The sequence below is a fragment of the Aptenodytes forsteri genome, unplaced genomic scaffold, assembly GCF_000699145.1.
Source record: "Aptenodytes forsteri isolate BGI_AS27 unplaced genomic scaffold, ASM69914v1 Scaffold81, whole genome shotgun sequence".
NCBI lineage: Eukaryota > Metazoa > Chordata > Aves > Sphenisciformes > Spheniscidae > Aptenodytes > Aptenodytes forsteri.
In genome coordinates, this window is record NW_008795259.1 from 8,890,906 (window position 1) to 8,918,146 (window position 27,241).

Consider the following 27,241-nt stretch of genomic DNA (forward strand, 5'->3'; position numbering starts at 1 on the left):
GTTTTTTTCTAATATAATATAAATTAAAGTAACTGTCACACACAGTAGAATGTACATAAAGATGCTTTGACATAATTTGCAGTCTTCCAAAGAGGTAGCAGTCTCATCAAACAGATCAGTCTGTCACAAAACAAAGGTCCAGCCTCCTAGATCTTTATTTATCCCATATACCTCCTTTCATGAGCTATCCCCCTCCACCCCTAACTCTCAGTAAGATACAAGGATCACATCTGGGTATAAGATAAAACACAAGGTTTTTTTCTAATATAATATAAATTAAAGTAACTGTCACACACAGTAGAATGTACATAAAGATGCTTTGACATAATTTGCAGTCTTCCAAAGAGGTAGCAGTCTCATCAAACAGATCAGTCTGTCACAAAACAAAGGTCCAGCCTCCTAGATCTTTATTTATCCCATATACCTCCTTTCATGAGCTATCCCCCTCCACCCCTAACTCTCAGTTTTAGTAGAGCTCCTGAGAAATGAAAGCTTCATCTCATGTGAATCTGAATGATTAAGACTACTTCTGTTACAAATGTTTTAGCTACAGCATACCACCAGCCTAAGAGTAGCAAGCTCAGGAAAGGAACATTACTCCCCCAAAAGTAGTCCACTATTCTCCCTAACAGAGACCATCAAATGGCTCTCTACTGAGGTGGAAGGACTATGAATATCTGCCCATAATGGATACACTATTGTTAAATAAGTAAATTTCTCACTTAAACTGTGCCCATACACATATATATGTGTACATATGTATATATAATAGATATGTATGTTTATATATATGACAGAAATAAAATATGATATTTCTTTCAACAAAATCATGAAAATAGGTATGAGAATTGATAATAAGTTTCTAGCAACATAAAAGATGAATTATAGAAATGGCAGTTACTGCTTATGTGTTTTTCTTTGTTCAATTAACAATTCACCTTGAATTCTATGTCACCATTTTTCCTTCTTGCCAATCATATGGTCATTTTGAAAATGTTCTGTGTCATACACAGCCTTCACAGAGTCAAGAAAATGAAGGTAAGAAAAGGCTTATCCTGGACTGCCTTGTCTAACTCCTGCTTATTTGAAAACTACTCTATATTATTCCCACTGATACTCATCTTTTACTAAGTACATGGAACAAGATAGCTTACAGCATTTCTCAAGGCAATCACTGTATTTTTCTTAATATTTAGCAAAATGCACATCTGCAAGTTTTCGCAATGACAGCAATCCTGATGCTCACATTTACTTTATTATCTGCTATCTAACCAGATGCCTCAAAATGCTTTCCAGAATAGCTTTTTCCTACAACCTCATAGATATGTGACACTATGAAATTAAGATCAAGCATGATTAAGATCTGTGCAGTTATCAATTTTATTCCTTATGAAAGTTGTTCATATCTTCATATTTAAAACACATATTGCTCACACTTAATTGGTAATTTAAAAACAAAACAAAACAACCTAACTTGCTGTCCACTGAAGTATGTACACATATGTGAATATCCTGTATTTAACAGAGTTGCTGCCAATAAACCATGAATTCTCATCAAAGCTACCTGTCAGAAAGCCAACTCAATAACAGTTACTTCACTCTGCTCCAAGGCAAATGATAAATAGCCTGTGATAAATAAGGCTATGTACACTGTATATTGGAGACGTAAACAAAAAATCAAAAGGTTTATTTCCTCATAAAGTCAAAATATGTGACAGTTGTGAAAAAACCACCAAAATAATAACCACCTCTTTAGCACACTGAGGTGGTTAAGAGAGAGGACAGGAAAAAAAAGTCTTATATTTCATAGTCCAAAAGACTAACACTTACTGACTTCATGAATAAGATTTTAAAAGATACCTTGGCATATGTCCAACTAATTTTCACTGAGACTTAGACACTCCAGTGTCGAAACCTTTGGAAATTAGCTCAGGCATTTCTAAGATTATTTCTCAAATAAGCAATTTGTAATCAATACCTTTAATCTTTTTCAATCAGAAGTTATCAAATCTATGAGATTTGTCCAAATGAGATTGTCCTCATGATGTGCGCCATTTACTGTGACCATAATCTTGTAATCAATAGCCAATGCACTTGTGATCTTTTAAACCAATAGCCAATGCACTTGTGATCAATTTTCAAGCATAGTGAAAACTCAACAGTCTTTAGCAGAACACTTCTGCATGTGAATCATTTGACAGATTATACTCAAGACATTTGAACACTTTTGAAGATAAATGAAATGTCTAGAAATAATAACAGAGAAGTGCCTACAGTGACCCTACTTAATATTCTGGGGGGTTTGTCTACACGTACATATACACGCGCGCACACGCATGTATATACTTACATCTCTATTTACTTATATATACCCATGCAAGCTCTAGAAGTGTTTTGCTTTTGTCTAAAAATAGTACTTCAACTAAAGTAATTTTAAAAAAGCCCATGACTAAGATAACCCTGGAATTTGTTTCATTTTCTCTGCTTTAGACTCCATTTCTCTTCCAAATTACAGGTCTTTATTGTCATTTCCACAGACAACATCCACAGTACCTAAACATGACAGAAGCAAGAGGCTTTCATGAATTATCTATTAAATTAAATGTATTAATTTGAATTAATGTAAATTTGAGTTTACCGATATCTTCATTTACTGCATTTTCATATAAAATTACTATTTTCCACAGCTGTATTAATATTTAAAGAGATATGCTTTATCACCACCCAAACAGCAGTTCCCACAGATGATGCAAATGCCCCCAGATAAAATAAATATGAGGTCAACCTGTTGTCTTAATAATAATGTACTACATTCTCATGGTCATAATAGAGATTCACATATGGTTTCAAATTGCACCTGTTTGCAGAGCTGGCAAAAGGTAGAAACTCTGTAAAGATTTCTATTTACTTGTATTACAGAAGAATTTTGAAGATGCAAATGAGAGTGAGGTACTAGTTGCCAGTCATAGATAGAAATCCATAGTAAAGAGACTCTCCAAAATCTAATAAAGAGATACAAAAGCCAAGCTCAAAAAAAGAGAGCAAATGAAAAATAGGTACAGAAAACTAACTTGTTCCTTCCAAAAAAAATTCATAAGCCTGTCTGTGTTGCATTGTAAAATACAGAATTGTACAGGCATGTACATCAGAAACTCAAAGTTTAGTCCTAAAAAGTGGCAATTATTGAAAACTGTTTCTAAAAATCTTGCTTTTTTGCTCTTAAGTGAAACCTTTAGAGATTGTATGGAGGACCCCAGGTAACATTTTTTGAGAAAAGAAAAGGGCAAAGCAGAATAGTTGTTAAAGGTGTGCTACATGAACAAAGCGCCCTGAGAGTAGTGAAGAAATAACATCCCTATGATAACTTCATTATTTTATAAATTAAAAATTATAATTAGAAAGAAAACTTATAAATTAAAAATTATAATTAGAACTAAAACCTTGGTTGGAACTGTTGGCTAGGAGAGATTTTTAATCAATAGATAACCACGTTGTTGCCTTTACGAACTACTACTTCTTCAATTGAGATTTTTAATCAATAGATAACCACGTTGCAACCTTTACGAACTACTACTTCTTCTAGTAGTATCAACGGGGACAAGCTCTTCCTAAGTTTATCATAAAAACAGCTGAAAGCTGTTTCTCTCTTTTGGAGTATTCCAGAAATTAAGATAGGGCAAAGGGCCAAGATTGCCAGCTCTCATCTTTAAAAAGGAAATAAGCCTTCAAGGATTCTTAAGTGGTGGAGTTTCTGTGACTGACCTGCCATGGATGGCAGCTGTCAGTCCAAAAAGCTGGCCTATTTCCACATGCTCCGCAACAGCACTGTGGTCAGAGAAAGAGTAACCAAGGTAATTAACTGCCATGTTATGTCATTACTTGTTGCTCCTTCAACATATTGGTTTCACTACCAATTCTAGTTGGAACAACCTTACCATATGCATAGCAGTTCCAGACCCAGAAACATGCTTCTGGTGAGTTTCATCATTATTTTGAATAGAAATTTTGAGGATAATTTTGTGATTAATTCTTTTCTTTTTTGGTTTTAATTTCTTTTTGAACATAGACTGCAGATACTTTCTCTGTGTAAAAGAAGTGTATTTTCTAATTGTAAGTATGTACAGCATGTTGAACAAAATGAAAAAGATTTCTAAGCTGCAGTTCATTTATTATGGATGGCAGATCACTTTATACTGTACCTCAGTCACTAGGAAATGCAATGTAAAAGCTAGTCAGCATTAACACTTGAAAGAGTCTGACTACTCTTTTCTCTATTTTATCACTGCCATTTGATGGCACCAGTATTGCTGTTTCAGAAGTGACTTTCTTTATGATGAGAAGGGGAAAAAGAAGCTTCCCAAAAGAATAAACATACACAGAGTTGTTCATCCACCAATACTTCAGACTACTTCTCATTCTTTTTACTGTTTCCCACTTGTTATTGCATCCATAATGCTTTTCAAATTCTCATGCAGGGCATCTGATGCACTTCACAGTGACAATTACTGCCAAAGGAAAACTAAATTTACTGTTTCAAGGTATTGAACAGCGGGAGGGCAAAGGCTAGAGGCTTTGTTCAGCTTTAGCCATTCTTTTCCAGTTCAATTTCAGACATTATGTTACAATGGTGTATGTATTGTATTCACTGGCAAAAGCCTCTACCCCACACAGCATTTCAGGCAGATTAAAGACAGAGCAGTTTAGTCACATTGCATCTTTCTATGTGGTGAGACAATCATTAGCACGTACTTACTTCTTTAATGCAAGTTCCGATAACACAATCTAAAATGTAACTTCATTTTGTCATAGAAAAGGAAACATTGATCAAAACCCCAAACATCAAAACACAACACACACAAGAAATGATAAAAATTATTTCCCCATTATATTTATAAAACACAAGGGACTGTTTCTGGAGTAAAATTCTGCATAAAAATAGCATCTCGTATTTCCGAAATTGGTGGTAAGGTCCATCTGTTTTTACTGGTATGGAGTGAAATGGAGAGGAAAAAGTAGTTCTGAGGGAAGAAATAAGGCTATACCACGCAGCATAGCTTGCTTTTCTTGCATCTCTCATAAATTACTTTTAGTCACATTAGCAGGGATTACAGTGACTCTTTATGTACACCACAGTGGTGCAAAGTTTGTGATTCCTGGATGGGAGATCAGTGGGCAGCCGAAACAAAGGTACAGTATCCATCTACAGGAGCTAGCATGTCAACTGACTTCTCGATCAACCATTATGTGAGACTATATACACAAAAATAAGAGACAGAATGTTTTCAAGTGAGATTAAGTTTCATCTCATACCTATACAGCAGACTATTAAAAATCATCAACTTGGTAAAATGTAATTTATGAAGTATTGCATCTCTTGGTTTATGCCACCTTTTTGCCTCCTCTCTTTTTTATACATTTCTGCTCAATACATATGGCTGAACTACATTTTAAGTTCCTTCTTAATTTTCCAGTGTCATGTTATTGCTCCTTTGAGTCTGGTTCCTCAGGTTCCTTATTTGTTCTAAGTTGGCTTTATTTGTTTTTCGCAGTCATGCCCATTTATTCCTCTTCTAGCTTGGATCATTTATCTGTTTACCTGTTGACACTTGCTCCTTTTCTGCTTTTACTCTTTCTTTTCCTTTGCTCTTACACATCTTTCCTACTACCAACCTTCTGGCCTTTTGTGCATCAAAGAAAAAGCAGTCTAGTGAAATCTCTGTTAAATTGTGGGCATGTACAAAAGAGCAAAGTTCACTTTGCAGCTGCCTATTCCTTCAGCTTTCTAGGTAGAGCTGTTTTCCAGTCAAAACATAAGAGTTACATCTCAACCTTATTTAGCCCTGCCCTTTGTACAGAAAGCAGTCTGAAGTGATGTAGTCCAACTGATGTGGTAATGAGATCCTCAGTGGTGAATTCTACACATTCCTAAACTTTTTAGGCTTGGGTAGTGCCATATGTCTGCTCCTAGTTCATAATTTCTGCAGTTCATTGCCTAAGCACAGAGTCCTATCCAGAGAGAACAACCTGCTCTCAAAAACAAAAGTGGTTTAATACCTCTCAATATTTCTGTAGCTCACTTAAAATTTCACTCATGTCTTCAGCAGGGGTATCTCCATAGTATGTCTGCATGAAAACAGTCCTTGGAGACATGTTGTCTGAGCAAACTATCTGTCCACTTATCTTTAGGCTTTTAGCCAAACAAAATTCCTGATTTTGCCTCCAGAGGTTTTCCAGAGCTCTCCCAAATCTTTTCAGCTTGTAAAAGTAATCCACTTCTAAAATCTTCCCTCCATGAATAAACTTGATGAACAGCAGATTGCCATTGTGCTTGAAAACAGGAAGCAAGCACAAGAGCTTCTCCTTTAGGAAGACAAAGTCCTTCCTGCCTCTCCACTTACCCCAGATGGTCTTCTATTTCTGAAAATGAAACAGCCTTTCTGCTTTGAGTGGAGCTCTCTCTTAAACAGAGCTAGATACACACACACAAGTTCTCTGTAAAACTCAGAAGTTTTCAATAATTGCCAATTTTGAAAGAAGTTGACTTGAGAAAAAATAGAAAGGAAGCTGTCTGATAATGTAAAAAACATCCTGTTTCAGCATTTTCCATTTTTTTTTTTTATTTCCAAATGACTTTTTGAAAACTTTATATTAGAAGGCCAAAGTCTAAACCAAACATCTTATTTTTTCTTAAAATCAAAAGTTTGAATTGATCTGAAATCCTACTTTTATAAAAAATGAGAACCAAACTATAAATGCATTTTGAAGTTACAGAATTCCCTTTGGAAAAGAAATGTCATGGTTCTGAATGATATTTAAATTACTATCTGTCAGTTTTTGAGCCAGTGTTCATGGTGGAATCTTGAAACATACTATGCTAACAACATAATCTGCTCATTTTCTTCACCCAAGCTGGAGATTACTGTTCAAAATGAAAGCTACAGAAAAAGTTATCAGTAAAAATAGCATTTTCAAATAGATGCAGATATATTCGTCTGACTGGCAGAAGCTGTTTTAATTCATGTCAACCAAAGAAGCCACGTAGGAACAAGAGTTGCATGCTGAAGACAGTGTCTTTAGATGAAAAGGTAGCAAAATACGTGCCTATCTCATCTAGTGGAAGACCTCTTTTGCACTACAGCAATCCTCTGCAGGCTATTTACTTCAGCTGTGCAATGCACTCTGGTACCGTGCTAGGACACCTAATTACACCAGAGGGATGCTTTCAAAGACTGAATAGCACAAAAGTAGAAAGCATTTTAAACATAATTCAGAAAAGCATTCTCATTTCAAATGCTTTTTCAAATTTATGTCTCACTCTTCATGAGTTCTGGAAATCTGTGTCAGTGGGTCTCGGTTCTGACAATGAGTTATACTGTCCTAGATATGGAATGATGCCCTCTCTAATTCAGTTTTCCTTTTTGGACTCTACATTCTTGCATACACATACATGTATACATATGCACACACAATCACACACACACAAAGACACTACTTACACAGATTTAGTCTAGATTTGTCTTCTCTCAGGTTATCTTCACAATTATCCTTCTGCATTTTTCCACCCTTACATTAGGATCCCATCCATCACAGATGTGTTGTCAAAGTGCTTAAGCTTCCAGTCGCAAATGTACATCTAAGCAAAGAAGAAAAGGAAAAAAAAAAGAATAATGCTGATGCTATAGCACTCATAAAGCTTGGCAAATTCAACACATTCAGCAAACTGCTATTCCTTGCTCATTGTACGCAGACATAGAGAGAATCTTTGAGAGACAAAGCCAACAAAACAGTCTCCAACCTGGTGAAAGAAGTATTGAAAATTCATCAAAACAAAACAAAACAAATAAGGAAAAAAAAAAGAAAAAGAAAAAAGAAAGGAAAAGAAAATAAGACATACCTCTTGAGAGCTCTGAGATTTAGTTCCCATCCTGAGATGGGATACGCTTGCTGAATAGGATTGGGTTGAAGTTCACTTTGTTCTGCAGAAAAGTGATGTTATTACTCCTTAGACTGCTATTGTAGTCATTCTCACATTTTTTCTGTCATCTTTCACACCACACTCAGGTGGTGTGTTTGATCTTGACTGGCTTCCAGAGGCCCACCCAGCTGCTCTCTCACTCTTCCTCCTCAACAGTACAGAGGGAGAAAATAAGATGGAAAAGCTCATGGGTTGACATAAAGACAGGGAGATCACTTACCAATTACCATCAGGGGCAAAACAGACTTGACTTGGGAAAATTAATTTAATTTATTGCCCATTAAAAATAGAGTTGGATGGTGAGAAACAAAGACAAAAACTAAAACACCTTCTCCCCAACCCCAATTCTTCCCAGGCTCTACTTCACTTCTTCATTGCTGCTCATGTTGGCAGATGTAGAAGTATCTCAGAAAGCTTCTAATTTCTAACCTAGCAGCCTGATTTATATTTTAAATCATGCTGACTTCTGCTGACAAATGTGGGCAAAAGGCTGCTTGTAACTATATAAATACATCTACATTCTGTGGGTACCATTCAGGTGGGGGTGAGGATAGGGCATAGTTGTTTTTAATTAAAAAGATCCAAACTGTTTTTGCCTCAATACCAATTACTTTGGAATTAGTGCTGAGTTCCTTTATTTCGCTGCCGTTAATTTCTGACCCCAAAAGCTAAGAGAAGTTTCTTTCCTCATTAAAAAAAAGCTGCACAAGCACTGCCTATCGTCTGTGAAGATCCTCCTTTATGACACAGCAGACTGTTGGTAGAGAAGAGAGTGAACTGCATGCTGACAATAAATTTTCTGAGGTTATACATTTGTTAATTGTTTTTCACAATTATACTATTAATTTACTACGAAGCAGCAGCTGTTATAACACTATCTTTTCACCACTTTACAAAATTCGACAAATAAAAGAAATCATCAATATTTTGCAAACTAGAATGAGATCTCATTTTGTATAAGATCCACTTGAATTATCTGATAGTGACCTCCAAAGTTTCTGTAGGGTTACAGCTTCTGTACTCTCCTCAGCAAGCATAATTATATGGCACTGGAGCCTCACGAAACAAAGATATATGTTCCAATGAGACAAAGACAGAAATTTCCCAGACTTCTCTGAGCCCTGAAATGCCTTTCTTAAAAAACAAACAAACAGGCAAAAACCATTCTCAAAACAGGCTTCAGCATTCTTTTTTCATCAAAACAGTATGCTAGGAAAAGAAAATTAATGTGCATTCAGTTGTTATGACCACACTCAAACTTCTGTGTCAGTCCCAAGACAGTGCCTAAATCAGGAGGCCACAGCAATAAGTTTTCCTGACGAAGACATTTTGAGTTGTTTGGGGGGGAGGGTGGGATGGACATATATACATTTCCCCTGATTCTTAACTTCTAGATGCTACAGTGGCACACTGTATAAGCATGGGATTCTACTGATGACTTTTACATTTTTTATAGGCTAGCAACTAATATTGACTCTCCTTTCCCTGTTAGTCTTGAGGAGGCATGGGATTTAATTTATTTGCTTTTTTGAAAGCAGATAGTACTCATGGAATTTTACATTTCTCAGAAAACTGTCTTTATTTTTTGTCCAGATGAGGAGTTCTGCTGGACACTTTTAGTGATAAAATTGTCCTTAAAAATTCACTTCTTCAGGATTATTTTACAGCTCAACTTGGCACACAGATGACCTTTAACTGTTTAACCAGGCAAAAAGTAATCTAGATTGCTGACGGCAAAAATCATCTTCAGAATTTGATGAATTGTTACCAAACATTTTTACAACTTTGTTCTGCTGGTTCGTTGCAGAGAAAGAAGTATTCCTCCCCACTAGTCATGCTGTTCAGATAATGTGAAATAGTGGGAATTGTTACTATTCTGTAGGTAAAACTATTAAATGTAAAGCGGTATTATGTACTGTGTGAAAACAGATGCATCTAACAGGACCTAATAATAACATGTGCTCTCATAAATCTGTTTTGATTACACTTGATTTCTACTTTCCCCAATCCTTCGTATACCCTGAAGAGCGACAGTAGAGATGATTCTCTTCAATTACATCAGTCACAGGTAAACAAGCATCTTCTAAATGTATAGTCAAGACAGATACTTGACGGCAAGTTATCCAGGTGAACTTCAATCTAGAGAGGCTGAGGGTGAAGAAAAAAAGGAATAGGAAATGATATCACTTAAGTGGACAGTGCTCACTAGACCTTTTTCTTCTAAGGAAAGTGAGATACATAAAAAATACCCAGCCAAAAATAGGGTAAAGAGCTTTTTCTCAGTCAGACTTCTGCCCTTGGCAAGGAGTTAAAGACCTTTACACTTCTCCCTATTGGACTGCCTGCATTTATCCAGACATTTACACTTCTAGCTATTGGACTGCCTGCATTTATCCAGACATTTGTCAGCTCTAGATTGTGTTAGCAAAATGTATCCTGATGCCTTGAAAATTGCTTAGAAAAAAAAGCTTGTGAAGAACAGTTTTGTCCTGTTATATGTCTTATAAGAAAGGTTTTACAGAAGCTTTCATTTTATTCTAATCCATAAACTACACCAAATGTGTTGGCTCACAGTGCTCTTAATCCCATATAGCCTATATTCTCCTCATTGTGATCACAGGAAATGGGTAAACCATTTTCATGCAAAATAAGTGAATGATGAAAAAATGTAGTTATCGTTTAATGGCAATTATTTGCCAAATAGGTGGATAATTTTGATCAAGGGATAAAAAAAACCCAGAACATCTTAGTACAAAACCAAGCTAATTTTTTAAAAACATCTTAAAAATTAGTTAGGATGAGACAAAAATTTTTATTCAGTCTGACTTCAGATATTTGGAGGTTGTCATCTAAGCAGAAAATGGGTATGGGGAAATTTACTTTAGGTTAATTTACTGATTAAGTCAAACTTAAGAATCATAATGGTACTTTTCACACAGCAGCTACCTACCTTTTAAGTGAACAGTTTCAGCTGAGTTCATGTTATTACCAGAGCACAATCTTCAAACCTGTTTGATCACCAAAAAAGCCTAATACTGTGTTGGGTTTCAAAGACATATGTCAATCCCTATGTGATTACTCATGTTTAAGTGAAGCATGAAACTTAATTGATAATGATTTTAGTTTTAGTCACGAGGAAGATGATACTTTATTTTGCTGTTTGCTTGGGTAGGATAACATTGGGTTTGTCTACCAGATGCTGTTTGATTTTTTACTGAATTCAGTACTGAAACCACAGTATGTGGTTTACAAGAAGTAGGTGTCTTCTTAAAATCTGCTGATTCCTTGTTTGGTACCCATTTAGGTACATCTGTTATTCAAGTGACAGCCACAGATGCTGATGATGCCAACTACGGAAACAGTGCCAAAGTGGTGTACAGCATCCTCCAGGGACAGCCATATTTCTCAGTGGATCCAGAAACAGGTTAGCAATTCATTCAGTCTTACTTTTTGCAATGACAGGGACAAGATGCAGGGATCAAGACACTTTTCACTTGCATTTAAATATTGGAACAGCTTGACACAAAGCTGATACACTTTTTCTAAATGGAAATTGGAATCACAATAAAATTATGTCTTTTTTTGTTAAAAAAATATTATTGCAGAAGAAGAACTGCTTTACTTGGTATGAATAAGACTTCTGGAAGGCAACTGTTAACTGTAAAAGTCAACAGTTCAGAAAGGGTGTAGAATATTGTAAAGGGTCCAAAGAATCATGAAAGTATTAAAGCTTATTTTACACCAATTTCTGGGAATTTCTTCTGTTTGTCTTTAAGAAAGAAAAAAGGAGCTGGTCAATTTCACACTATAAGGTAAAAAAAAAAATCCCCAAAGGAAATTAATTTTTTCTAAAAGTTTGTAATTCCAACAGCTATTAGAATTGAAGCAAGAAGCATTAATGTTTTTAAGTTGTAAAACATGAACGGAAGCCCTTTTCACTGTTAAGCAGGAAATCAGATAAGAGACAGAAACAAAGAAAAAAAATTTGTGTGAACTCTGGATATCTATAATCCAAAATTAGGGTTCTAAAAAGAAACAAACAACACCCTCCCCCCTCTCCAGATACCTAATCCTAATGCACGTAAGACTTAGCAGGCATTGCATTAGCTTGTTCCTGCATGTTATCAAAATTGTTCTGTTTTGAGAATCCAGACTTTAAGTGCAATTGTGCCCAGAATCCCTGAAGTTCCTAATCCATTGAGCATGCTCAGATGATGGTTGATTTCCTTTTGAAACAATTTCTTTTTTAAATACAGCAAGGGCATTATATCAAAAGGATAATGAGTCATATGGCTACAGTTTTAAAAGGGAGCATAACGATTTTGCCTAGGATTAAAGTGTTTGGGTTTTTTCCACCTTTTCCTATCTCTCTCCTTTTTCTCTTTTCTCTAATCCCCTACTCAAAAAATCTTTACCAGGCATGAGCAGGGAAACAGGACCAGTACCACACGGTCATTAACTGATGGCAGCAGGTGATTAGGCAGGCAGACAGTTTGGGGGAGACCTGGGCTCTCATCTTTGGTTCTGGGATTATCTTTCACTTTTTCAATTTGCTTTTTAGTGTTACATATATTAACAAGCCTAGGTACGGTAATCAGAACCTGGTAATCCTGGATCAGATGTAAGTGCCATAACCACTAGATTACAGAAGTTTTTTTCTTTGTTTCACTCTCTAGGAGTAGGAGCTTTCCGGGGTTGGGTTTTTTTTTTTTTTTTTTTAAAAAAGGACACCCCCATATCAGCTGAGCTTGTAATGAGAGCCTTCTGAGAAAGGAAAGGCAGGAGTGTGGACCCTCCAAGCAAAAAAAGGACGCTGTATTTAAATTCTCCCACTTCACAAGAGAAAACTCTCATCACTTCAACCTTGCAAAGCTACCACCCTTCTAAATACAAAGAAAAAAGTTCTGCTTGGTTTTCTAAAAGAAAACATGTGTGTCTCCACTTTAATGAAAAGGTCTTTTGGGCTCTGGATCCCAGGAGGATTGAGGTCACTTCTCTGTTCAGGCTATGGTATTTTTGGTTTTCTCACCTCAGGTCCCTACTCTTTTTGTGTGCTGTACAAGAGTCTGAGACATTTAAATTACATTTATGAAATTCTTGAGATCAGACACCCAAAAAAGATTTTCCAACACTAAGTTTACAGTCTTGTCCAATTCTTTCATTAGCTATACTGTTAGCTGACTTACAGTGGCTATCACTGGGCATTAAAATCTATGATCTATTACAGTCCAAAAGAATGAATCCAGGGCATATTAGAGTTCAGCCTTGTGCTATAATATCAAAACCTCACCAGGGCTGGAGATTAAAGAATGTGTTAAAATAATAACTGGGGATAGTAGCTGAAAAATATCATTAATTCAAAAAATATATTTATATTTTTGTCATTGAAAGAATAATTAAATTGACTTAGCACATCACAAACAATGAATAATGTCTCTGTTACATTTATCTCTTTTTTCTTAAACTCACATTATATCAGCTATAGATTGAAAGTCTTATTGCAGTATACCTTGTTTTGATTACTATGGATTAACATCTGCACAGTATATCTTACGTGAATCCATTTAAAAACCCTGAGATTAAAGTGGATGGTGCTTCTTTTCCTTCACCTCTCTGTCTCTCCTTTTTCTCTCTTCTCCAAGGCATAATCAAGACTGCTTTGCCAGACATGAGCAGAGAAAACAGGGAACAGTATCAAGTGGTCATCCAGGCCAAAGACATGGGAGGCCAGATGGGAGGACTATCAGGGACCACCACCGTGAACATCACGCTGACTGATGTCAATGACAATCCGCCTCGCTTCCCCCAGAGTATGGAGCATCTAATAGTTCTGTTCTTTGCCAAAGAACCTCTCTAAAATCAGCTGTTTCACTGTCACCATCTGAGATCTTTTTTTCTCCTTTTTGGTTTTTTTTTGGTATAAATACTGGGCCACTGCTGTGTCTGTTTATGTTGCAGCATTACTAAGGCAAATGGGAATCTCTGTCTCCATTTTTTTAATAGCAAAATATTTCTTACTTGCCATTCTTACTCTGCTTACAGGAATGTGAGCTGTAACAATAACCTAGGCTAACTGCAGGGACTTGAAAGCCTTTAGAGGAATTTAGTTACAAAATCAAGGGTTCAGTTTTTGAAGACACTTGTAGTTCCACATGTTTGGGCAAGCAAATAGGTCAGCAAATTTTCTAATGCACCACCTTGCATAGGCAGAGTTGGTCAGGTGGTATGCTCCGCTGGAAGTCTAAGCATTTGGTTTTGGTACTTGTAATCTGTGTTCAGCTCTTGATGTTGAATGATTTTGATAATCTAGACCAGTTTGATACAATTAAGTTTTTAAAAAATATCTCTGTAGAATAAAAAAATGGTAAACAACAGAAAGCTGTACATAAAAATATCTCTGTAGAATAAAAAATGGTAAACAACAGAAAGCTGTACAATACAGAAAGCTTCACAGCATACTACAGATCCTCTCGTCCTAGGCCACTGGTTTAAATCCAATCCCAAGTTGTTATAATCAGCATCTGATAACTGTTTGATAGGCTGCAGGTAGAAGAAATTTACAGCCTCAGTTCAGTGCCTGCTGGAAAAATGTCCACATTATAAAATTTGAATTGCTTGTTGGCACTGATTAGGGACCTGACTGGCTCTCTTTACAGATTTACCAAGGACTGAACAAACAGAGCTGATTTAGAAAATGTTCTCCTGGACCTGAAGAAACTTGAAAAGCACTTCAGTACCATGGCAATAAGTACACTCAGAATAGTATAAACAGGTCAACCTAGAACAGATTTTTAAAAATACTAGAAAACTCTGACAGTGTAGGAGAAAGAATTCTTGAAATTGCATATAACTTTTTTAATCTCTATTCATGATAACAGATTGCTTTTTAAAAAGAGAGGGGAGGGGAAGTACTGCAGTCCTCAGAATGAAAATATAATTTGAATTCACACTAATTCACACTCAGAGTTTAGTTGCTGAGAATCGTCTTCACATGGCAAACTCAAACACCAATTTTCAACCAACCTTCCTGTTTGACTTCAGGAGGGGATATTGCTTAAACTTTATGGCATGATATAGTCCATAATATTCTGGTAAATAGGAATTCCTGAACCTAAATTAGAATGTGATGTAGCACAATGCATTGTAAGCTTTGTGGCTGAATGAAATGAAATGAAATGAAATTTAAAAAATAAAGAATGAAGAACGCATAGAACTGCAAAATAACTTAGGGTTTTCAGTCTCCTTTTAGCCTTTTTTTCTTATGATACTCTTCTTTCAAGATTAGCTGAAGCCTGAAGTCTATGGAAGTTTTGATTATTTCAGTAAGTTTTGGGTTTAGTTGTTAATTATAGGGAAATTTACACAATTTGATGCCTCATACAATATTCTCTGTAGCTTTCTACTTTGAACATCACTGAAACACATTGAATGGGCTGTAGAAGACCTACTGTGGAATCTATTTAATGGTGCAATTTTCGTTTTGCTGATGACCCTTCCCTCTCATTTTCTTTCTCCTCAGCAGGGTGGTTTTCAACACTTCCTAGGGAATCAAACATAGAGAAACATCTGGAGGTTTTGATTTCTTAGATAGTTATGAAGAGGAGCATACCTTCAGAGAACTATCTAGTTCTGGAAGTCTGCTCCTTCCAAAAATCAATTATCTTCTATTTTCTCTTATGTGAGGCAAGAATAAGTGAAAATGTGACCTGAGGCAGAAGGCGTATTACAAATGGAAGCAACAGGAGTTAATGTCAAGGTACTGAAGAACGAAAGATTGATTTCTTAGAAGGACAGAAGAAAGGAAAATGGCAGAGTGCACTGTGAAGTACTGGTTGTTCAAACTGCATTAAGAAGGAACAGATTTTCTGTTTTGTTTTGTTTCCTGAAAGGAATCCTGGACAATTAAAAGACATAGGCCAAAACTGAATTTAAATGGCACCATAATGAAAATCTTACACATTTTGAATTCAATTGTATTCTAAACCAAATTTGCCATCTTGCATGCTGAAAATGTGTAGCACTCACAGAGCACCATAAAAATAAGGAATGCTTTCAGATGCAAAAGCACTCAAGAGAGCTATTTATTCTGGAAGAAGTCATAAGTAGCATGATTAAATCTGTTCTTACAGTATTTCTGGCTCACCTGCCAAACCCTTGAGCAAGCCTTCAAACTTATGGTTAGCTGCCAGGAATCCTAACTTTCACCCCATTTTCAGTCTGGTTTAAGGGAATAACGTGCATTTTAGTCTGTGTGGATTGCAGCCAAACAGTCTACTGCTGAGTTTTCACTTACAACCTTGAATTTGTAACAGCAAATACAATTTAGCATCAAACATTAGCTTCCATTTTGTTACACATCCATATAAATATAAGGTTTTTGCAGTGATACTCTTTTGTACTTTGTACATTTGGGGATAGAAACTCATTCAGCACTCAGACGTTTGGTATAGTCCTTGTACTTAAAAGGAACCTTCAGGACCCTTTAAGTATCTTAAAAGAAAGCAAAGGACATGCAAATATAGGAAATAGGCTAGCTACAAGAAAGATACTTGACTGTACTGTACTACACGTCAATACAATTTATACAGGTTCTTACTCGACCCTTCAAATAAGGATTGTGGATTTTATCAGGTGCTCATTTTGTCAGGTCCAGACTCTTAAAATATTTTTCCAATGCTACTACTTCACTCAGTAAATTAATATTAATTTACATGAGAAAACAGGTCAAAAGAAACATCAGATTCTGGAATGTCACATGTAAAATGCTGAATATATCAGATTTTTTTTACATTTTCTTGGTAACAAATAACTGCAAATACTGATTTAGAAACATTTGTGTCTTGCTAGTGATGAAAGGTCTTCATTGTCTAGTTCTGACTAGTCAAGAAAACCATCTGATTAATACTTTTTCTGCAACAGCATGTCTATAATTAGATTTTTATTGCAAATGTTGTCAGAAAATACATATAAATTCACTTTTCATACACATAAACAAGATTAAAATGTCTGTGTAATCAGAAACATTTCTAGCAAACCCTGATTATAAAAACATTAAATGAAACCAACCATTGAAAGAGCACAAAAAGTATGTGCAGGGTAAATTAAAAAAAATCTGAATGTATCTGCATTTCAATTAACTATAGCAATTAACATGAACATGTATCCAAATACTCTTTACCATGACTCTTTAGTATGTATTACCAATAACAGATGAATGAATTACTTTCACACAGAATACCTACAAATCTTGAATATATTTTTCAAAAGAATAAAAAAAAAGCACCTATTCTATTTTAGTCTCTTTCCAAAATCCACACTGGCTTCCACAATTCTTGTGCCTTGAGAAAACAAAACAAAATCCCCTACTACTTCTAAATATATCTAGGAACATTTCTAGAAAACTGAGAGGAAAAAAAATATCTATACTGTTAAATAATCAAGGTTAGAACGGGTGCCTTATTGTTGAGCTTCTCTGTTCCTTATAGCTGAAGAAAAAAAAAAAAAAAAAAAAAGAAAAAAAAATTAAAAGCACAGAAATAAATGACTGAAGAATCACTTGAAATTTTTGTGACAGTTTGTCAATCAACTCCAAACCCTGTTTTAGTTTAGTATGATGACTAACAGCACTTTTCTTAAAGTGTTTCAAACGTCAAGCTACTTAAAAAATCCAGGTGAAACTGAAGTTGTTTATTATTCAGAAGAACAAAGCTTCTCAAAATAATAAATGCTTGATTTCGCTCTTCCAGGCACCTACCAGTTCAGCTCTCCTGAGTCTGCACCACCTGGGACTCCTCTTGGCAGAATTAAAGCCAATGACCCTGATGTGGGTGAAAATGCAGAGATTGAGTATAGCATCTCCAATGGGGATGGATCAGATATGTTTGATATCGTCACTGACAAGGACACACAGGAAGGGATTATAACTGTCAAAAAGGTTTATTTTTTTTCCTCCCTCTCTTTTATATGTACTTAGCTCTCCAGGTGTTATGGTTATTTTTCTTTTTCCAGGGGAAGGGAGGGTAGATCTCACAAGGGGTCAGGCTGCCAAGGAGTTGTTGTATTAGTTTTGTTCTTCTCTTTCTTCAGCAGGTATCTGTTATTTTCAAGTCTCGAGGGAAATTTACTGGCATGTCACTTCACATAAAGCAATATTTCAGTGGCTGCTGTCTGTTCAATATATATAGTCTCACACACAGTACTTTTGAATTAGGGTTGTGAAAACCTGGAGGGGTTCAGTTCACAGTAAGGTTTGTCAGCTGAATGCTGCAGTAAGGCTCACAAGGGTTGGAGGCTCAACTGAAGTTTGATGAACTTACACCTCCAAGGCTAAACTGTCCCTCTCTAATCTGTCCAACAGTCAGGTAACTTCAGTACCTAAAATCTCTCTTGGTTTAAGTCCAACCTTGGTGAAACTTAAGTTGTTACATATTATGTCAATGGAAGTCCAAAGAGCAAAGACATGGGCATAAATTTAATTCAAAATACCATCTCTGACAGATTTATTGGTTCCTTTCTAGCGTTCAGACTGTTAAACTCTGAACGCTATTTTTGGTTCTATTCTCACTGAACACATCAGTAACAATTAATTGATATATACATATATGTAAATATAGATCTATACACATATATTTGGAAACATACGTATATTTATGTATGAGCATGCACGTATAGGTGTGCACATATGAATGTATATATGCATTTGCATATATGGATATGCATAATATAAATGTCACATAGATTGGAAATCAGACTTCATAGTTTTTCTTTCACTCTCGAATGTGGAGGCCAGGAACAGGTCTGGGTTGCTCCTGATGCAAAATAGGCAAGGGTAGATGGTAATGCGGGAGGAGTAAGGAAAAAGGAAATAGGACAGAGAGCATTTAAGAGCTGGGGTAATTATTCTTGTTCCTACAAATGAGATGAGACATATAAGACTTTTAGCAATTACTACTTGTGGATTGAGTCCAACTTTCCTGTTTCTTTCTCTTTTTTGATTTTTCTTTAGATTGACCCCTCCTGGTTTTCCAGGAATCTGAACAAGTAGTAGGCAGAGGGATCATAATTGCCTTGTTGCCCTATAATACTCCTTATTTTTCTTATACCTAGAACAAGCCTTAATATACTCCATGTTCTCCAAGATGCATTAAATTTTAGAGCTTTTGCTCCTAAAAATGCCTACACTTCTAATTCAGCATTATAAAACTGACTCACATTTCTTGTAAAGTGACACAATTTTCTTTATTGTTATTATTATTTGTTCCCCAGCGTCTGGATTTTGAAAAAAAGATGTTATACACCTTAAGAGTGGAAGCAACCAACACTCATCCTGATCCTCGTTTTCTTCAGCTGGGGCCATTCAAAGACACGGCTTTGGTCAAAATTTCTGTGGAAGACATAGATGAACCTCCAGTGTTCAGCAGACCTTGGTATTTAATAGAGGCAGATGAAGATGCCAAGGAAGGAAGCATTATTGGGCAGGTTGTAGCCCATGATCCGGATGTAACAAAGAATGCAATAAAGTAAGCCATTACAAAATATAAAATGCTTTAGATGTGGGTCAAGTCTCATGCACAAAGTGTGATGAGAGTGCAATGTAATAGGGGGCCACCTGAGTAATGAAGCCCATAGGGGCTACTGAAAAGTGTCAAGCAGAGAAATATCTATGGGAGCTTGTGAAGGCAAACACAGTTAACAGTGCAGGGTATGTTGAAGGACAGCCTATAGGCACCAGGTAAAAAGAAAGGAGAGGTCAGCATTTAACTGGCATCATGTTCTAGTACTTTCATCAAACTGTTCATAAGACTATGTTTTTATACCATGTTTCCAATGGCAAACTTATGTAAAATACTCAAAATGGTGTATTTCTATGCTCCCTGCTGACTGATAGCAGTCAGCCTTCTGTACCTTCACAATCCCCTAGATATAACACTGTCTACCATGTTCCACAGCTTAACTATTTAATGACCACATTATATTAAATAAGAAATGATTGCAAGAAAGTCATAAAAATTAAAGGGCAGAGTTCAGCGCTGTGGAATTGCTGTAATTGTTAGCCATCTGCTATTATTATGTGAAGTGACAAACACAGCACTGAAATTTGTGTATTTACCATGCAACTGATTAGAAAACCTGATTTCTGTATTTCTGAACAAGCCTGTTATGTCCTGCAGCAGTACAGTTTAGGGTAGGAAGTGTGAGAGGAGGAAGAAAATAAAATAGTTTTAAGTAGTCTATGTATAAAATCTCAGTTTAACCTTGTAGTGACTGGTAACTACTAGACTAAAAAACATCTGTAAAATAAGTTTTTCCTTGCTGGGAAAGAACAAAGCAAAAGCAAGTGTAATAAAATAAGATTTTAAGAACTTTCATCTTAAACAACAACAAATCCAAAGATTTTTCCGGTGATTTTGATGGTCCTTGTGACATCTCAAAAATATCTTGTTATAAATTGATACTTAATTATACCTGCAATGTGTGTCCTTTGATGACTGAGTTCTCCAAGAAACAATTAATTTGCAAAAATGTTATCTAAGAATGTTCACTTTTAGTTGTTATTCCAGCATTCACTTTATAAGCTAAAATGTAATTTCAAATATCAATCCAACAAACTGCCCACATAAATAGTTTTCTCTTCATCCCACTCACTAGTCTTAAAAAATTGTTTCTCAGTATTTGTAACATGCTGCACTCCTCAGGAAGCTACAGGAAAGCTTAGGTTAATTGTAAAGAAAACAATCTTGATTAACCACAGTTAAAATCAGAAAACTTTTAGAGGTGGTTGTGCACTAAACTAGAGACTGTAATAGGAGAGAGTGATGCTCAGTTGTACTGTATCTTGACAGATATTCTGTGGATCGACACACTGACCTTGAAAGAATATTCAACATCTATTCAGGAAATGGATCCTTATTCATCTCAAAGCCACTTGACCGGGAAGAAACTCCCTGGCACAACATCACTGTCATAGCAACTGAAATCAGTAAGTTGGAGATCATTTATCTCAGAAGAACATTAGAACTGAGAAAAGACTGAAATTCTACAGTATCTATGATTTATCTTGTTTCATTAGTTTGCCCTTATTCAGATATTATCAATAGACAGTATCTTTAAATGCTCATTTAAGAGTTCGATATGCTACTTTAGGATTATCTTTGCCCATTTGTGAAAAGATAATTTGGAATTATCAGGCTCAACAAAAAAACATGCACAGTATATATTAGACAAATTAACTGGTTCCCTGAGAATTCCCAGAAAATAATTTGGTGCAGGTGTGATTCACTGGCTTTATCTTAAGCTAAGTCTTTAGGAAAATCTTGGGGGAAAAAAGATGTCCATGACGGACAAATAACATATTGTCAGAATGACCACTGTAAACAGGGGAAGAAATTATGCTTTACCTCAACAGCTTTAACTTATCTCAGGAAATGGCTTCATTTGAAGCCAAGATTAGAGGAAATTCTTTCCCCTCCATGTCTGAAGCAAACCCTGGCCCTAAGTCTTTCACCAGGATTCTTTGCTATTCTGTTGGACCTTTTTAGATCTGCATGTCTCTTGTCTGCCTTTTCTTTCCAGCCAACTGATAACAGTCATCAGAGGGGAAACAGAGACACTGATTTTAGGGAACAACTTTTCTCCCTTCCTTCATTCTCCCTATAGATTCCCCAGGATTCTATATGCTTAACAGACTGTTAGTCAGGTAATATGGAGAGATGAATTATACCCCCACTTTCAAAAAGACTGATACCTTTCCCTCATAAATGATTTTTCATTGTTTGGTCAAATATAGTCTCCATTTTCAATATGTGTACTGTAAGATTTATCTCCAGTGATAACTTGACCTTGGAGGTCAAGTTTGTGAAGACCAATTGATGTTAACATCTACACATATCCTTTTGTTTTGTTTTGTTTTTTACATTTTGGGGAGAAAGGACAACTTCGGGTAGTTTGGGGTTTTTTTTTGTGTTGTTGACTGACACTGTTTAACTGCTTTACTTTGAACAAGTAAATGTTCTTGACAGCTCGACCTCAGGAAACAGCTTTTGCAATGAATCATTTACTGCACTGATGTATGGAATACAAGTCAACAATAACTCAGTGGCCTGTTTTTAATGCAAATCAATTTAAGTATACTTTGTATTATTTCAAAATACATATACTATAATAGAACCATTTGTTTCAAATATGAATAGGGCTTTTATGCCTATGGAATGTATGTCAGTAGAAAATGAAATAAAATTGTTTTAATATAATCAAGATAAATGAACATTTTTAATGCCTATTGGAAAAAATATATTAGATAATTTCAGGTCCTTTCATAGACTGTAAATCTTTGCATTGTAATATAAATAATTTTCTTGTTTCAGATAATCCTAAACAAAGTAGCCAGATACCTGTCTTCATCCGGATTTTAGACATAAATGATCATGCACCAGAATTTGCCAAATACTATGAAACATTTGTTTGTGAAAATGCAAAAGCAGGACAGGTAAACAAATACTTATATTACTGAAGAACTTGTAATGAGACTATCCTGGTATACCATCCCGAAAACTTCAGTGTATCTTAATTTGAGCAACTGCAAACCAACCTAGCCTCTTTATCCTACCTTCTACAGAAACTACCAGTTGATACAAAAAAGGTTTGAGGAGATAAAAGATGCAGGATTTTACCCTAGTATAGTAACATAGCATATAATACAAAATCGTACTTTAAGGTGTTTTTTCATTCCTAATATCAGAAAATATTTTTCGTAACTAGTTATGCATAAAGCTACAAAACTCTTTCTACTGTTTGATAATTACATTTCTTTCTGGATTTTTTTCAAAGCCTTAGTTAATATAGCCACACCTTCAAGTACACAAAGCAGGAAAATCTTTTATTATGCTTCAGTAAAGGAAACATAAAAAAGAAACTTTTACAAAAATAAAAGATAATGCAACTGTTTCCACTGTAAGTTAAACTTCAATTTGGAATTGAGTTGAATTTGGTCAAAGCTCATGTATATCCCTTTCTAAACTATCTCAACAATTCTGTAATAATCTAAAAAGACAATAACAAGATTTATAGAGAAAATAAAGTGGTAACTGGGAACTGAGAAAAGAGGCAGACCAACAGAACTCAGAGCCAGGATATTACAGAAATCTTTTGCTATTACTGCCGCCACAGCCAACATCTATTTATGCTAATGCCAGTCAGCCTTTTAGTTTTAAATCCTATGAAGAAAGATGTATGTTTTGCTGATTTTTAATTCTGAAAGTATTTACCAAAGAACTGGATTTAGTAGCAGATTGGGTACCCTGAGATTGTCTTTCGGGCATGGGCCTAAGTCCGTGCATGAGCCTCTTCTCTAGACTGATGCATTTTTGAGTGGAAGAAAAAGCTTGAGATCATTTTCACTAGCACAAACCTAAGTGGGTTCCTACTCTAGTGGAGAGAGGCCAGGACGGAGCCCTAAACTCAGCCCAAAACCTGTGTCTCACTAGTTTTATGCTGACGTCATCCAACCAAAGCTGGCTGACTTCTCAGAAAGTATATGGAAAGGATCAGAATGTAGGAAATTTTGTTTGTCCTTAGAGCACAGTGACCATACAATACTCCAAGGCTTTACCAGGCTAGCAGATATGGATACACATCAGGAAACATGCTCATGTTTTACCTTAGTTGCTGCCCAGTGCAGTAGTTAACATAGTCACAGGGGCTGCACTGAAAATAGCATAGATGGTACCTGATATGAGTCTAGAATTTCAGGTCCTGCAGAACTCTAGACAGAGCAAGAACATGCAATTTACCGGTTGCAATTCAAATGATGTTTTATGAATGGTTTAACAGATGGAAAAAAAAAAATAGATACCAAAAAAGGGAGAAAAAGAGGATACAGGGATTGGTAGAGTTTGCATTCAATTCTACTTATTTTTCATTCATTGCACCTAATACTGGAATTTAGGTAAGTGGGTTAGAAAGACAGAGGATACTTTGAGTGAAATCACTTGGCTTTGACTAGGTACTTGACCATTATTTTAATTATTTTTCAAGAAATTACATGAATAGAAGAATATGCATATCAAAGGCAGCGATGAATTAAATTAAAACAGTGGAATTATAATATCAGAAAAGTGAACAAGGAGCACCTTTCAAAACAACTGAGGTTTATGAACAGAATATTGTCTTAACCAGTGACATAAATTGTCACATAAGGATACAGTTCAAGCCTTATAGAATGAGCAAAAATTCCCTAAACTTCTGCTTATTGCACCCTCATAGTTTTGTTTTATGATTTATAAGATGTTTTTCCAGGTGGCATACATTCAAATAATCCTAGCCATTAATTTCAAACAGCTAGCATATGACCTAAATTCTGCAACAAAATCTCTTTGCACAAGATGAAATTGAGACAAATAAATCTTAAAATCTCAGTATAATGACTGATAGCAAAGTGAGTCATGTACTTTACTTGCATAACACAAAGAAAGGTTCCAAAGCTTACACATGAAGATTTCATTGAAATTAATCATGCAATCGTGCAATTTTATCAACCAACAAACACAGGTTTTGTCATATGTTTGAACCAAGTTCACTCCAGGCGTACTGCTTGTCAGTTTCCTTAACCCAATTTCCATCTAGTCTAGCATACTTGATGAAATATCCATTAATGTATAAAATTTTGTTTACCTTTCTGGCAAATTCTGTGATTTTCTAATAACAGAGATGACAGAGGCCCATTAGATAGGCATACTGTTATTCAGACCTCCCTTCCATCTAGCGTACCAATGTAATTCCAGGAATTATTTTCCCTAATTGGAAAAATCCACAAAAATACTAGAAAGACAGTGTGTATCAAGTGTAGCTGCAGAAGAATGAGAGATCCAGACCATTCTTCTATTAATTAATAATTGGGTTCCTCAAGACAGGCATCTGAGTTCGTATCTGGACATTTACATATAGTTGACTTAGTTTTCCAGAAAAAAAATTACCTCCAGTACATGAGACTACTTTTATTTTGCTTCCTAAAAATAGCAATGAATATAGAGATACACACTTGAATATTTTGGCCAAGGATGTTAAGTTCCAGATAGCCTGTATTGCTCAGGTTTAGTAGTCCCCCTATAATAGCATAAAGATATAGAATCATGTTGTGTTCATTTAGTGCTACTCCACCTTATTTTAGAGATCACCTAAAGCAGCTGTCTTACTAGAACCATTATTGCTTCTTGACACATCACAGCAGTGCTTCTACATCTGGTGCCCATAGCAGGAGAGCCAGACTGAGAAGATAAATATATTTAGTTAATTTTTAAATTTATTTTTTTTAATCAGGCCCAGCTATTAATCATACTGCTCTCTAAATCTCAGTTGCATCAGGAAGCAGTCAGAATGATCAAATATTGCTCTCTGCTGCCAAGTGACATTACTCATTCTCAACATCAGCAGATATTAGAGGCTGCATTCATTGTGTTTTTCAGATAGCCTTAGGAGGGTCAGAGGAAAAAAAATCCTACAGTCTCTCCTCTTCCCCAGCCACTCTTTTGTCTCAAAACAACAATGATATGACCGGGGAGAAACATTATCACTAGAGGTGCATAAGCAACTACGTTCGTTAGGCTGGAACAGATTTGTCACTGTGCAAGTCCCATTCCACTGGCTAATACACAGGCTAAAGAAAAGTATGATGCAGCCTTCCTCTCGCACAGTTTAGAAATCCCTAATCCTTTGATGGTGTGTTAGAGCCCCAGGGACTGTTGTGGGGAAGGCTCTGGTACAAGATCTCTCATGCCCTTGTCACAGGAATTAATTGGGTCTTTTTAGCTGGATTAGAGGATGAGTCCTCTCCATGGAAACCAGGAAGATTTACTTGAAAAGGAGAGTGATTTAACTGAACAATTTGTTAGTAACAATTTAGCTAATTTCAACACCCATCAATAATAATATTTAAGAAAATAACCTGGGTCCCTTTTTTTGCACTGATGCTATATTCTTTTCTGCCATTCAGGGGCTCTCAGACATCAGAACAAAGAGTTTGTTTCCTCTTCAGAAAGCTGGCATATTTTTCTTTTCATTAGTCTCCATACCGCCCCCCCCCCCCCCCCTTTTAAATGGTACAAACCAAAATCCAATCTTTCGTGTGGCCATTGCTAATTATCAGTCACGAGTTGTTTATACATTGTAGCTGCCTTCTCTAGGTAGACACCTCTTGGCTTGATTTAGTGAGAGACCCATGCTAACAGTCTGTCTCCCTTTTGAAGTAAGAATTGGAGTTCAAGGGAGAATTTTCCAACTTCTGATAAGCATTAAGTCCTGCTTTAAAACTGCCAACACATTTGTGGAACAGAGCCAAGACTTGAAAACCAAACTGCTTTGCATTACCAAACATGAAGTTTTGTTAAGTGGCAGGCATTTTAGAATACTTCTTAAGACATAAAGCATCAAGATCAAAGGTCTATTCAAGCTTACACACATGTGATGGAAGCTGCTTTCTGCAGCTAGCAACATACAGGTGTATAGGCTAGAATTGTGCCTGAACATGTGTGATCGCTCAAGCCACAAAATGATAAGATGGGCATCCACTGACAGCTGGATTGATTTTGAAACTCAGGTGGGGACACTTGAACTATATTATTACTTCAGTCCTAGATAAATGTAGCCACTTTGAAATCTTCTACAAAATCTTCATCCCACCCACTTACACTGTGCTATGTTAGTAATACATTCAAGATTAGTTAGTGATTGGCCTTACCAGATCGTACAGGCAGAAAAAGAGGCAAAAGAAAGAAAGGACAGGAGAAACAGAAAGTTGCTCCTCCACCATTCCCCAATAACATCTGCACACTACTATGTTCTGATGATTGTCAAAAGCACAGTCTCTCTCACTATCTGTTTTTTCATAGTTTATTACAGACAAAGTGGTAAGATCTTTCCAGATTCCTTGAGAAATAGTTGCAGCACAAAACAAATTTAATAAATTTCAAGAATGAGAAAGCCAGTGCTCCAAAATCCAGGATTTGTTCTGTTCTCTCCTATATCACTTCTGAAAAAAGTTTCAGACAAAAACAAACAGCAAAATGTCCCAAACATTCCTTTTGCAGTTGTTTAGTGATATTTTTTGAGTCTTATCTCAGAAGCAGCTGAAAGTAGATAAATGACATTTGAGAAATTTCTCTGTTGTATAATATCCAGGTTTAACTAAGAACATAATATAGCAAGAACAAAAGCCCAAATGATCCAAGTGGATTGAAGGCCTTCTCCTCTGCATATCTATAATCCCATACAAGA

At 35.9% G+C, this 27,241-nt stretch overlaps 1 protein-coding gene across 1 annotated transcript in view; it reads left to right on the forward strand.

Moving 5' to 3' along the window:
- CDH9 (cadherin 9) overlaps positions 1-27,241 on the forward strand; it is a 75,986-nt gene that overhangs the window by 40,153 nt on the left and 8,592 nt on the right. Inside the window, exons 3-8 of the mRNA XM_009279216.2 lie at positions 11,280-11,399; positions 13,618-13,785; positions 17,722-17,909; positions 19,241-19,494; positions 20,818-20,954; positions 22,339-22,460. Of these exons, the coding sequence (XP_009277491.1) occupies positions 11,280-11,399; positions 13,618-13,785; positions 17,722-17,909; positions 19,241-19,494; positions 20,818-20,954; positions 22,339-22,460 (989 nt within the window). The remainder of the gene's footprint in view (positions 1-11,279; positions 11,400-13,617; positions 13,786-17,721; positions 17,910-19,240; positions 19,495-20,817; positions 20,955-22,338; positions 22,461-27,241) is intronic.